At 35.4% G+C, this 14,840-nt stretch overlaps 1 protein-coding gene across 1 annotated transcript in view; it reads right to left on the minus strand.

Moving 5' to 3' along the window:
• Positions 1 to 2,596: 2,596 nt before the first annotated feature.
• LOC134845160 (mucin-19-like) overlaps positions 2,597 to 14,840 on the minus strand; it is a 581,930-nt gene continuing 569,686 nt past the window's right edge. The window contains exons 10-14 of the mRNA XM_063862042.1: positions 7,383 to 7,919; positions 6,647 to 7,207; positions 6,269 to 6,463; positions 4,721 to 4,761; positions 2,597 to 4,381 (exon numbers count right to left, since the gene is read on the minus strand). Coding sequence (XP_063718112.1) covers positions 3,950 to 4,381; positions 4,721 to 4,761; positions 6,269 to 6,463; positions 6,647 to 7,207; positions 7,383 to 7,919 — 1,766 coding nt within the window. The 3' untranslated portion in view covers positions 2,597 to 3,949. The remainder of the gene's footprint in view (positions 4,382 to 4,720; positions 4,762 to 6,268; positions 6,464 to 6,646; positions 7,208 to 7,382; positions 7,920 to 14,840) is intronic.

Below are 14,840 nucleotides of genomic sequence, written 5' to 3' on the forward strand. Positions count from 1 at the left end.
TTTTTTCGAATCCCGGCGCTGCATAGTTGGTTTTCAATATCTTGAAAAAGTTTGAAGTTTTCGAAAAGTAACAAAACTATCTGTATCATATATGATAGCATAGTGATATTTTTTGTTTCTTTTGAGTTCAAGTTCCCCGCAGGGTTGATTTCCTGAAGGGAGGTGGTAGGGGGGCGAGGAGTTCCGTTCACTAGTCTAGTAATTCATTTTGCCTAAAGCTGGAGACAAAAATTTTCAAGAAATTGAAATACGTGGGCAAACAACAAGAAAAGTTTTTTTAGTGTAAGAAGGCTAGCATCTACATAATATAAAAAGTTTGCAAAGTGAAACTTGAATTGATTTATAATAACTGAAAACATAGGCAAAAAATTCAAAAGCGTCAAATTTTGAGATCTTTTAAACTAAAATTTTTTTTTTTTTTCAAATCTGGCCTACATTTTTTTTCTTCATTATTTGATAAACGGTCGGTGATCGCAAGTGTAACAACGCAGAAAGATTTTCACATCGCATTTTTGCCTATCGCTCTATGAACTGTGATCAATTTGTGCGGGTATTATAAATTAGCTGCTGTTTTGTTATGACACCAAAAACCCGCACAAATTGACAAAGCTCTAGAAAGTACTCAACTCTTTTTGACAACAAAAAATTTAACCCACTTTTGAAACAGAAAATTAATTGAAATTTCAATGCACGAGTGCGCTTTTATTTTAGTGCAAACCTTTCTTTCAAAATTGAAAAAAAACTTGAAACAACTTTGAAAAAATTCAAAATCAAACAGGAAAGAAATGTTGTGTTAAAACTTTTAAGACTACAAACCCACACAATCTGCAAAAGTTTAAGTTCAAGCATTGCCTTTTTTTAAGCACCATTTTTATATTTGACTCTTTCAATTTAAGTCTTTTGACATTTGGCTTCAAGATTTAAAAGAGCGTAGTTAACTTTAAGTAACATTTAATTCGGATCTAAGAACTTTTTCCAACTTTTAAAAATCCAATATCGATAAAATCTAGTCAACAGACGATGAGAAATAAACAAAAGGAAAACAAAGATTTTTGAGCTTTCGAACTTCGGAAAAAAGATTATATCGCATTAAACCTTGAAGATCAAAAGTTATAGATTGGCTTTTAAAAAAAATAGACGCAAAGGAGAAAATTGGATCAAAGAATATCTTGGAAACGTCCGGAAAACTTTACTTTAAAATGCCCACCAGATAGTTAGAAAAAAATTTAATGAACAATGAATTCGAAAACAAATAAATTACCAATTTTTCAATTTTTGAAGAACAAAACACCATTTAACAATTATGTGATTTAAAACAATATTAGAGAAAAAACGGTTGGGTCGGCACCTTTAACAATTGGAGGTGTCCCATTATTGTCCTCATCCTCAAAATAGTTCCAGCTACAGCGAATTGGATGCAAACTAAAATCCACTAAGGAAACTAGAAGCCGTTCACACTTTTCGCGCCATTTCCGTTTCGTAATTAGAGAGCGCAATTTACCAAACTTTGAGATGAATTTGAATTGAATTTCAAAAAGTACATATATGCAGTCATAAATTAATTATTATGTATCGAAACACTTCTGTAGTTATTAGAGCATTTTAAGATTTACCTAAAACAAACGAACTAACAAAACCATAAAAACCGATTAAGTAAAAAGCAATTCGTTCTTCTACAGTTAAAACGGCGTTTATGGATAATTTTTAGTTCAGTGGTGTTGCGTCAGAAGTATGCTGTTTTCCTTTTTCCTATCTAGCGAAAAAAAGTTGATTTGAAACAAAGTATTATTTCATTCGGACAGTAGTCAAATATCCCAAATTCTATCTAACCCAGGGTTGGTGCTGTTTTGAGTAGAACCAAGGGGTTAAAAAGCAAAGCCAACAGATGCTCGGAAAAAATTTAAAGAAAAACACCGAAAAAATAGAAAATTCTTCTTTTGAAGAGAGCATTGCCAAGTGACAGTTGGAAAAAAGAAAAGAACGCAAGGGTCCAAAAAGCTGACGTGTTTCTTGAAACTTCAACTTTCGAACTTACGAGAAAAAATTTTACAGAGTTTTTGCTGAAAAACAAAACCACCAAGACTTATATAAGAGTACTCACTACGTTCATTACTCTTAAAAATATATCAAACTCTTGTTAAAACTTTCAATTTCCAGAACAATTTATGATTGAAGCTTTTATGAAATAAGGGCCAATCAACTGGATTGATGTTAAATTTTTTGTTCCGCTGAGAAATCTTCAAACTAAAATCCACTTAGGAAACTAGAAGTCGTTCACATTTTGCGCGCCATTTCCGTTTCGTAATTAGAGAGCGCAATTTACCAAACTTTGAGATGAATTTGAATTGAATTTCAAAAAGTACATATATGCAGTCATAAATTAATTATTATGTATCGAAACACTTCTGTAGTTATTAGAGCATTTTAAGATTTACCTAAAACAAACGAACTAACAAAACCATAAAAACCGATTAAGTAAAAAGCAATTCGTTCTTCTACAGTTAAAAATGGCGTTTTATGGATAATTTTTAGTTCAGTGGTGTTGCATCAGAAGCATGCTCTATTTTCCTTTTTCCTATCTAGCGAAAAAAAACAGTTGATTTGAAACAAAGTATTATTTCATTCGGCCAGTAGTCAAATATCCCAAATTATCTCAGATTAAAATATCAAAAATAATTATAAGATCAAAATGTAGGTGGATGAGTACAGTGCCGCTACCCACTGCAACTGACAATCAATTTCCATTAATGTCTCCCAGCGGCACAATACAGATACAAACACAATGAAATGAATTCAAACGTTTGTTCACCAGTATAACACGATAAAAGTCATTTCAAGGTCAAGCGAGGAGCCAGCAAGAACATAACAAAGCGTTCACACGAAAGACATCAAATCTATTCGAAACTCACTTCACTTTTAAACTTTGAAGTCAAATTCTGCTGGTATGTATGTACAACTTTCAAGGTCAACTCCATTATCAAGAGTTAGGGGCAGTTGAGGTCAAATCTAAAAACAGTGACCTGACCGACCAGCCCTTTCCTAAAAGGAGAGATTGTGAATTAGAAGGGAAGGTTGTCTGTAGGGCGAGGACGAGACATTTAACAGGAATTTATGCGGAGGATTAGTGGGCGACAATTATTTGCGGGATAATCGGCAAGGCACGGTAGCTCCTACACAGCAAGTACGGGACAGAACTATATAATGAAACTAGATGAGAAATTGGCTCTAGATGTAAACAAACAACAAAATGAAGCATTAATAGGAAACTATTCGGTAGAAATCCAAATCAACATCCAAAAATAAATTGAACAGAATTCGCAAACTTGAACTGAAATTTTCATGGCATATTGAGTGTTCATTATTGGCCTTACAATTTCTATTTTATGATTATTATTATACACTAAAGCGACAGAACTAAGATTATAATAAGGATGTAATTAAGGTACAACACTAGACTAGTTTAATCAATGGCAATCTTAAACTAAACAATGAAAAAAAAAACACACAGAAAATACATGGTCATGTTTATATAAATCGGGTCCTAATTGATCAGCTCCTCTCATCAAAGTGTGAAAGGAAAATGTTTTCAATTGCAAAAGAGAATACAATAAACTTCAGGCTGGTATATCAGTTACAGATTACTGCATTAGCCGCTCCCTTTTTTGGATGCAGCTTAAATGGTAGTCGGTGTGTGAAATTGTTAGGAGAGCGCGCGTGACAAATTAGCATACTAATTAACTAAGTTAGTAATTCAAAAAAGCATCCAGAATTCATACACGCGGGCAAAAAAATATGATAATTGTGTTTCATTCAATCAGTTTGATGTTTTATGTTATTTCCTCAGTTAACCAGCACAAAATTGATTTGGTAAACACTTCCGAGCGGTCTTTTTTCTCTGGTGTAGGTAACAACCTTCATCTCCTTTAACTTCTGGTTATGATATACTTCATCATTGCCAATGGTTGCGATATGCGGTTCCAGCTGCCCCGCCCGAAGCCGTCGCGTATCCTCCCGCTGAAGCATGCTGGCTGTTCGCACCTCCTGGGTGCTTCTGTGGCATACCCATGGCACCCAGATTAACCTGCCCTCCCATTTTGAAAGCGGCAGCTCCGGATGCTCTTGGATCCCCGCTCTGGTGGTGTTGCATCATATGACTCTGAGCAGCTGCTGCGTTGAAATACTGTTGACTGTACAACTGCTGTTGAGTTGCGGCGGCGTTCGCAGCCTGTCCATAGTTCGTGGCCGCCAAGTGAAAAGCACTATAGGCCGCCGCCGGAGGGTTTCCAGTGTTGGCTGGACCTTGCGGGGGTGAGTTTGAGGCCAGACCAGCTGGCCCTATCCCCATCCCTGCTGCAGCCCCCGAATTTTTCTCTACCTGCCCCTGAAATTCAAGCGGTTTTGACACTTTTCCTTTCCTTTTGGCTCAATTTTATAGAACTAAGGGCTTCACAAAGTTAACTATACAGACCAAATATGTGTGTCATGGCCTAATAAGTCCGCATTCCAATTTTTGTAAAACCGGTAATGTTAACAAAAAAAAATCGGAGGTTTGGGGGGCACCGCTTTTACTATTTATCCAAATAAGTTAAAACCGAGAGAATTAGCTGATAAGTCTTTGAATATGGTCATTTCCTCGCATCAAAAAAGTTAGCTTTCTAAATATGAATTTAAAATATTCCATAGTCCTGGTTGATACAGTATTCTGCAATTCAATACGCACCTTAGTGTGATACATGCTCGAGTAATCTGAGCTCGTGTTGGCTGAAACAGAAACCAATTTTTAGTTTTTTTACAAAAAAAATAAACTGACAGCTATTAGAAAGCGCCAACTTATGTTTCCTAAACCGCGCCAAAGAATTTATCGGTATTGAGAAAACATAGCCAACTAACAGCTGGAATGAACGCAAGGAAACAGAAAAAAAACTTGAAAAAAAACAACTTTCGAACTTTAAAGGAAAAATATACCTTTATAGCTCTTTAAATTTCAGAAACAAATTTTGATTGGTGCGTTTTTGATAAGATTAGCACAATTTGAGAAAACTGGATCAATAGATGATAAAAATTTTCGCTGGCAAATCTGATAATAAATTTCCATTTTCGAAATTAGACGTCGATCACGTTTTTTCGTGACCTTAACATTTTTCTGCTCTATAGTGGAGTTTGCCTTCCTTTTAACAATGACTATACACTGAACTAAAAAAAAATTACCAGTCAAACCGCGAAAAATCAAAATTGAGCGTAAACAAAATGTAAGACTTTTTCTTGAAAAAAAAAAAACAAAAAAATCACCAAGACCTATACAAGAGTACTCACTACGTTCATTACTCTTAAACATAACAATCAGACAACAAACAACGAATGACAGACTTTTCAAATTTGTCAATTTCCATATCTCAAAAAATGCATTATCTTTAACCTATTGAATTTCGAGAATCTTTCAAGACTGGTGTTTTTTGATAGAACTAGTCCAATCTGAGAAAACTGAATCAAGAGGTAAAAATTGATCTTAGCCTTAAATCTAAACACAGCCTACAAAAAGTTAGAAAAATGTCATTGAAACCAAGGAAACCGAAAAACATGATGGACTTCTTCGGGATTCGAAGAAAAAGATACAGCACGTTTAAGCTCTTCGAATTTCAAGAATCTTTTATGATAGTGCCTTTTTTCATGTAACTAGCAATTTCATTTTGCTGGGAAACCTAAAAATAGGAAAAACCTGGATCAATAGGCCAATTTTTTAAATCCGTTAGAAAATCTCCAGACCTTACCCAATTTCAGCACTAGTTTATTCACGCTGTACGTTATTTTTACCTTTTACTAATTGGAGAGCGTAATTTCCCTTCCTTTAAGCAAATGAATGTAAATCGATTTTAAAAAGACGAAGCACAAAAAAAATCAAAATTGAGTGTCATCAAAATCACACGCCCTAAATAAGTGTCCTCACTTCGTTCAAATTAAATTTTAACTTTGTCAACCCACTAAACCACTGAGATTCAATCATGCTTCTTCGCACCATTTGAACATCTGTTATTGGAAACAGTAAATTGTCCTCAATTTATCCATTAAAAATGAATTTGAAATGTACTCAAAAGGAAATCAAAAGTTAAACAGCCAAAGCATAAACTTGAGCGACACAAAATTTTGAACACTTTTTTTCTCACAAAAAATACACAGCCTTAATAAGTGGGAATTAAGTACGCTCAATAAAACTAAACAAAGCCCTGTGCCTGGAACGTTTGGTATAACTAGGTGAGGTTGGCTCTCTTACCATACATTGCCGACTTGCCCATGCCCCCCTGGGAAGCTGCTGCTCCTCCACCTGCTGCCCTGGATGCTGCGTAGTTCTGCTGATGCTGCTGCTGACCCCCCATATTCTGCTGCTGTTGATGTGCATACTTCGTGTAATCCCCTGCCGCCGCCGCAGCTGAGTTCATGTAGTCTGACGACGTCTGCTGCTGTTGGGCTAAAATAAAGTAACCGACTAATCAAAAAGTAATTCTTCTTCAAATTTTGCTTCCTCTTCATGGACGATCATTATGATTAATCATAAGACACTCGCAACATCTACTGAATGTTTGGGATCCCAGACTTGATGTAAAAATTAACGGACACTGGCAACGAAAATAAAAAACAATTGATTTCTCACTCTGGAAGTATGAGCTGCCTTGGTATGGTGTCGGTCCATTTGAGTATGTCTGTTGCGGCTGCGAATTATTCGACGAAGAATTCAAATTTCCACCCGCGTTTCCCGACTGCTGTTGGGTCTTCCCTTGTGTCGAGGCTTGCTGTCCAGGCGCACTACCGGCTGCTGCTACGTTGCTTCCCGTCATTGAAGATACCGTCTGACCCGCTTGCTGATTCTGTTGCTGCTGCTGCAACGCCTGGAACTGTGCAATTCCAAACGGAGCTGGCATGAAACCTGGCGCGTTGAAAACAGCTGCCGCCGTAGGGCTGTAGTAGGGTGCTCCTTGTCCACCTCCCGCAAATTGGGCGTGGTAGAAGTATTGAGACATGGCTGGATTAGCACTAGCAACTTGTGCAGCTAAGTTCTGGGATCCTACGTTCATGCTTGGTGAGTTGTTAGCCTGTCCAGAAGTGTCATCCATTCTTCTCGACGCTGTCGTACCCGAACTCAATTTGGCGGCAGCATTACTTGACATTCCCAGTGAATATGCTTCTTGTCCGGAATGATTGCTAGCACCGTGGTCTAAAAACCATCAGAAATCGACCATCAAAAACTAATTTATTTCGCAGATGTTGAAATAGCAACATCTTTTCGATAAAACGGTACTCCCATTAAATTGAATATTCAAATGAAACATCTCTCAAGAATTATCAACTGATTCGATTCGCTCAAAAAGGGCAAATAAAAAGCAACTCACCCATTGAGTTGGGTCGCATGGCTGTGTTGCCAGAGTTCAAGAACTGGTTGTAGTTTGGGGGATGCACGGAAACGTTGTTGGAGATGACTTGGTAAGGATGCGACGCCGAACTGTTCGCCCCTAGTCCTGAGTACCTCACTTGCTGCGCACTAGACACATGCTGGTGAAGCAATCCAGCCGTCGCTGCGTTTTGACCTGCAGCGTCCAAAGTAGTTCCTGGAACGTATCCAATTTGGAAACCAGTCGGGGACGTTATTCCTCCTAAAGGAGACGCCGCCATTTGTTGCAGCTGGTGTTGCTGTTGTAAATGCTGGAGAACATCTCGACTTGACATAGAAGATCCCGATGCAGATACTGTGGATGCCGGAGCTCCGGAGGAACTGCCAGACATCTGAGACTGTGAGTTATTAGAGGACATTGCGGCCGCAGCTGACATGAAACTAGCCACTTGGCTGTTGATCGATGCGTGGATCTGACTAGAGGAGTTCAACTTCGTAGCAGAAGTAGAATCATCTGTATGTTGACCACTTTTGCCATCTAAACAACAACTTAAGATTACAACTAAGTGTGTGTGTCAAACATGTTCAAAATCATCATACTTTTGGCATCGTAGAAATTGTAAGAACAATAAGTATTCACACAGAGGCTAAGCAGAGCTTCGAATTAGTTGTGATGCAAAAACTATTGAAAATCTTCCTTTCAAAATCCAAAAAATTACACTTTGGAAGACACTACATATTTCACAACTCAAATCGAAATAAAACTTGAAAAATTCTTTGTCTGAAGAATTGGATAGGCAAAATCATTTTGGAAAAAATTAAATATATTGTCCTAAATTACCACAGAATTTGAGGATCTCCACAATTTTTTGTCTAAGAGTAGGAAGAACAGAGCATCCTTGCCTAAATTTATGTTGGTAATTTTTATCTTAGACAGATTTACGACTTTCTCGAGGGGGGGAGGGGGAGGATTTTCAGCTTTTATCGAACTTTTTTGTTAGTTAGGTCGACCAAATTAATTTTTCGAGCTCTCCTGAAGCACTGAAAAATCCCTGTTTGCCAAATTTTTTGCGCCACAGGCAAAATTTTAAAGAAGGCCAAATATGCCTTTTTAGGCAATTTTTGGAAAATGTTGACAAAAATTTGCATTTTTTCGGCGCGCGCTCCCCCCTCAAAATTAGTATATTTTGGCGCCAAAGGCGCCTTTAAAAAATTATTAGGGTCTGTCACCAAAAATGGATATTTCACTATGGTACAAAGCCAGCCCCCCCCCCCCCCCCATCTCCCCAAATCCGACCCTGTTCCTTTTATTAAATTTTTTTACGGAAAAGAAAAAGCATAAAAACAATTATTTCTGAAATTCCGTACTTTGTTATAGAGAAATTACTAGTAAACAAGGATATTTGGAAATCTTTCCAAAATGTAACCCTTAACTCCCAAAACTTGCGATACAATGAATACAGTAAGCACAACTTTGGATTTTCAAAAAAAAAACACAGATTAGAATATTTTGAATTTCAAGTTCAGTCTATGATTGACGAAATTATGATAAATTGGAACCAACTCGAAAAAACTGGATTAATGACCGAACTTTTTATTTCGTTGTGAAAACAAAAACAAAAACCACATTTGGAACCGGGAGTCGTTCACGTTTTTTTTCGCGCCGTTTCTATTTTCGTAATTAGAGAGCGCAATTTACCTTAATTTAAGCAGTTGAACGTAAATGGAGCTCGAAATATATATCTAAGTGCAATCATAAAAAATTAATGCATGAAATCAATTCGATAGTTGTTTAAGCAGTTTGACTTTTTCAGGAAAAAATCATAAGACCTATATAAGTAAAATCACTGTTTATTAACGAGAAAGAGAGCAGGCGAAAAAACGAAAACCAAAAATTAAGCAAGGATATTTAGTTTTTGTGACAAACTGAACAAATATTGAAAACTTAGTTGATCGAAAATTGGTCGATCAAGGAAATCACAAAAATGTATATTTCACTGTAGTAGCATATGTTGAGAAAAACATCCTTTGGAAACTCTTTCAATTTCAAGAAGCCTAAATTTCAGTTGGTAATATTATTCTTATGCATAAGATTCCTTTTATTAGCTTTCGTACGAAGAAAAAACACAATAACCTTTATTACTAAAATCCTGTACTTTGCGATAAAAGAGCTTAATAACAAGGAAAGCCGGTTACTGCTCAAGTAGCACAGATTCCGACCAGGACAAAAAAGAAAAAAGTTTTTTCAAATTTGTGTCGTTTTTTTCTGCGTAGTGGGACAAAAAAAAAGTGAACGAAAAAAAGCACCTGGGCATTTAAGACATTCATAGTAAAATCAGCCATTTGAAAAACCCAATTAGAAAATACTAGAAAAACAAAAAGAAAATTGCTAAAAAATCAAAATATTTCAAAAAATCTTTCGCAGAAAGTTTTCGAATTTTGAAAACTTTGATTCCCAGATTGGCGCCAAAAACTTACTTAACCCGAGTAAAACTGAGTTTTAAGGGATCAAAATTAAGCATCAATAAGCTCATGTAAGCCTGCCTAGCCTCACCTTATAAGCTTGCACTTAGATCGAAAATTTCAAACTGGTTTTCAAATTTTTTTATGTCATTCGAATCACTGCTGAAAGAGCTTTAATATGATATATCACTCGACTCATTCCGATGATTACTTGTGGTATCTGATTTTGCGTGGAAAACTGAAAAAAAAAAGAAAAAAAAACTAACACACCCTAACAATGTTCAGAACAAAAACAATGATCTTTTAGAAATCTTTCCATGAAACCTCCAACAAACCCCAACCAAACTGACAAGATTCATAGAGAAACGATGCAGAAACTCGCAAAACTAGCAATACAAAAACATAGCAAACGCAATTTTGGAATTTCAAAAAACAGCAGGTTAGAGCTTTTCGAAATTCAAGAAAAATGTTTGTAAAATTTGAACCAACATCAGAAAACTTGATTAATCACCGACTTTTTTATGCTGGGAAATCTTGAAACCGAAAACCACAATCGGACCCGAGAGTCTTTCACATTTTTTGCACCATTTTTACTTTGGTAATAAGAGCGCAATTTACCTAACTTTTACACAGATGAATTGGAATGGAGCTCGAAAAGATATATACCTAAGCGCATTCATAAAAGAATGAATATATATGAAATCACTTGTATAGTTATTTGAGCAGTAAACAAGAAAACTCATCACGATCAATATAACTGAAAAGGACATCGTTCTTCTAACTTTAATAAGAACTAATGAAAAAAATGAAAACCAAAAAAAATTATCAAGGATATTTGGTTATAATGATAAATTGAACAAATATTTTCTTATGCTTTTCTTTTGGTAACGGGCGGCTGAACAGGTAAAATCTAAAATAATAAATGTAAGCACAGCTTATAAACCAAAAATAGAATAAAAAAGGATAGCCGGTCGGTTACTGATCAAGCAGCACAGGAGGTTGCGACCATAGTCTATATTACAACGCAATCATGAAAAAAAAATGAAAAAGGTTGAAAACCAGGAGAACTTAAAATTTCGTATGTCTCGATGAAGGACACAAAAGGCTTGACTAAAGCTGAAAGTATGCATCTGGTATTTTTTTGAATTTGTTAGACTGATGTGGACGAAATGCGTAATTTCAAAAATTGTGCTTAGCCCAAAACCTTAGTTGTTTCTCTACTAAAATAAGTTTCCAAAAACATAAGTTCTTTTACAAAACATAAGGAGTAGCCGCTTTTACAGGGAAAAAAATTGCGCAAACGCTTCCTTCGATAGAACTTTTTATCTCAGATTTGATAGGGCACTTTTCAAGAAAATTCAATAAGTTACTAAAAAAAGTCAAAGTTCAAAAACATGATTTTCTAAAAATCGTAACTTTTTTCTGCTACAAACAGGTATTGGTCGGTAAAAAAAGAAGGTTCCTAAAATTGGTTTTCTCGATTGAACACTTAACCTGAGAATAGGCACGGCTTTTCCGAGGACGATAACTTTCTGTGAAGCCGTTATTGCAAGGAAACTTCTCACTGTTATCTCAATTGAACCCACAAACTCAGGTTTGCTATGCTAGTTTCGGGAAACGTCAAAAAGATTCAAAAAACGGTGATGTGGACGAAATGCGTATTTTCAAAAATTGGGCTCAGCCCAAAACCTTGGTTGTTTCTCTACTAAAATAAGTTAGAGGAGTGCAAACTTTTGAGAATTTGGAATTTTTCCAAAGACAACAGTTCTTTTACAAAAATTAAATAGTAGCCGCTTCTGCAGGGAAAATTTGCGCAAACTCTTCCTTCGATAGAACTTTTCATCTCAGATTTGATAGGGCACTTTTTAAGAAAATTCAATAAGTTACTTAAAAAAAGTCAAAGTTCAAAAAAATGATTTTCTCAAAATCGTTGCTTTTTTCTGCTACAAACCGGTTATGGCCGGTAAAGAAGAGAAGATTCCAAAAATCGGTTTTTTTGATTAACACTTAACCTGAAAATAGGCACGGTAATTTTCGAGTTAAGTCAAAACACAGTTAATTCGATTGAACCAAAAAAAAAACAGATTTGCGAGAGCAGTTGGAGAGACAAGTCAATAATTTTCGAAAAGGGTGAAAAAAAATAAACTTTTGATTTTCCCAAGGGCAATCATTTTTTGTGTCATTTTTTGAGGATCTCCACAATTTTTTGTCTAAGAGTAGGAAGAACAGAGCATCCTTGCCTAAATTTATGTTGGTAATTTTTATCTTAGACAGATCTACGACTTTCTCGAGGGGGGGGAGGGGGAGGATTTTCAGCTTTTATCGAACTTTTTTGTTAGTTAGGTCGACCAAATTAATTTTTCGAGCTCTCCTGAAGCACTGAAAAATCCCTGTTTGCCAAATTTTTTGCGCCACAGGCAAAATTTTAAAGAAGGCCAAATATGCCTTTTTAGGCAATTTTTGGAAAATGTTGACAAAAATTTGCATTTTTTCGGCGCGCGCTCCCCCCTCAAAATTAGTATATTTTGGCGCCAAAGGCGCCTTTAAAAAATTATTAGGGTCTGTCACCAAAAATGGATATTTCACTATGGTACAAAGCCAGCCCCCCCCCCCCCCCCCATCTCCCCAAATCCGACCCTGTTCCTTTTATTAAATTTTTTTACGGAAAAGAAAAAGCATAAAAACAATTATTTCTGAAATTCCGTACTTTGTTATAGAGAAATTACTAGTAAACAAGGATATTTGGAAATCTTTCCAAAATGTAACCCTTAACTCCCAAAACTTGCGATACAATGAATACAGTAAGCACAACTTTGGATTTTCAAAAAAAAAACACAGATTAGAATATTTTGAATTTCAAGTTCAGTCTATGATTGACGAAATTATGATAAATTGGAACCAACTCGAAATAACTGGATTAATGACCGAACTTTTTATTTCGTTGTGAAAACAAAAACAAAAACCACATTTGGAACCGGGAGTCGTTCACGTTTTTTTTCGCGCCGTTTCTATTTTCGTAATTAGAGAGCGCAATTTACCTTAATTTAAGCAGTTGAACGTAAATGGAGCTCGAAATATATATCTAAGTGCAATCATAAAAAATTAATGCATGAAATCAATTCGATAGTTGTTTAAGCAGTTTGACTTTTTCAGGAAAAAATCATAAGACCTATATAAGTAAAATCACTGTTTATTAACGAGAAAGAGAGCAGGCGAAAAAACGAAAACCAAAAATTAAGCAAGGATATTTAGTTTTTGTGACAAACTGAACAAATATTGAAAACTTAGTTGATCGAAAATTGGTCGATCAAGGAAATCACAAAAATGTATATTTCACTGTAGTAGCATATGTTGAGAAAAACATCCTTTGGAAACTCTTTCAATTTCAAGAAGCCTAAATTTCAGTTGGTAATATTATTCTTATGCATAAGATTCCTTTTATTAGCTTTCGTACGAAGAAAAAACACTATAACCTTTATTACTAAAATCCTGTACTTTGCGATAAAAGAGCTTAATAACAAGGAAAGCCGGTTACTGCTCAAGTAGCACAGATTCCGACCAGGACAAAAAAGAAAAAAGTTTTTTCAAATTTGTGTCGTTTTTTTCTGCGTAGTGGGACAAAAAAAAAGTGAACGAAAAAAAGCACCTGGGCATTTAAGACATTCATAGTAAAATCAGCCATTTGAAAAACCCAATTAGAAAATACTAGAAAAACAAAAAGAAAATTGCTAAAAAATCAAAATATTTCAAAAAATCTTTCGCAGAAAGTTTTCGAATTTTGAAAACTTTGATTCCCAGATTGGCGCCAAAAACTTACTTAACCCGAGTAAAACTGAGTTTTAAGGGATCAAAATTAAGCATCAATAAGCTCATGTAAGCCTGCCTAGCCTCACCTTATAAGCTTGCACTTAGATCGAAAATTTCAAACTGGTTTTCAAATTTTTTTATGTCATTCGAATCACTGCTGAAAGAGCTTTAATATGATATATCACTCGACTCATTCCGATGATTACTTGTGGTATCTGATTTTGCGTGGAAAACTGAAAAAAAAAGAAAAAAAACTAACACACCCTAACAATGTTCAGAACAAAAACAATGATCTTTTAGAAATCTTTCCATGAAACCTCCAACAAACCCCAACCAAACTGACAAGATTCATAGAGAAACGATGCGGAAACTCGCAAAACTAGCAATACAAAAACATAGCAAACGCAATTTTGGAATTTCAAAAAACAGCAGGTTAGAGCTTTTCGAAATTCAAGAAAAATGTTTGTAAAATTTGAACCAACATCAGAAAACTTGATTAATCACCGACTTTTTTATGCTGGGAAATCTTGAAACCGAAAACCACAATCGGACCCGAGAGTCTTTCACATTTTTTGCACCATTTTTACTTTGGTAATAAGAGCGCAATTTACCTAACTTTTACACAGATGAATTGGAATGGAGCTCGAAAAGATATATACCTAAGCGCATTCATAAAAGAATGAATATATATGAAATCACTTGTATAGTTATTTGAGCAGTAAACAAGAAAACTCATCACGATCAATATAACTGAAAAGGACATCGTTCTTCTAACTTTAATAAGAACTAATGAAAAAAATGAAAACCAAAAAAAATTATCAAGGATATTTGGTTATAATGATAAATTGAACAAATATTTTCTTATGCTTTTCTTTTGGTAACGGGCGGCTGAACAGGTAAAATCTAAAATAATAAATGTAAGCACAGCTTATAAACCAAAAATAGAATAAAAAAGGATAGCCGGTCGGTTACTGATCAAGCAGCACAGGAGGTTGCGACCATAGTCTATATTACAACGCAATCATGAAAAAAAAATGAAAAAGGTTGAAAACCAGGAGAACTTAAAATTTCGTATGTCTCGATGAAGGACACAAAAGGCTTGACTAAAGCTGAAAGTATGCATCTGGTATTTTTTTGAATTTGTTAGACTGATGTGGACGAAATGCGTAATTTCAAAAATTGTGCTTAG

The sequence above is a fragment of the Symsagittifera roscoffensis genome, chromosome 4 (genome assembly GCF_963678635.1).
Source record: "Symsagittifera roscoffensis chromosome 4, txSymRosc1.1, whole genome shotgun sequence".
In the NCBI taxonomy this organism is placed as follows: Eukaryota; Metazoa; Xenacoelomorpha; order Acoela; family Convolutidae; genus Symsagittifera; species Symsagittifera roscoffensis.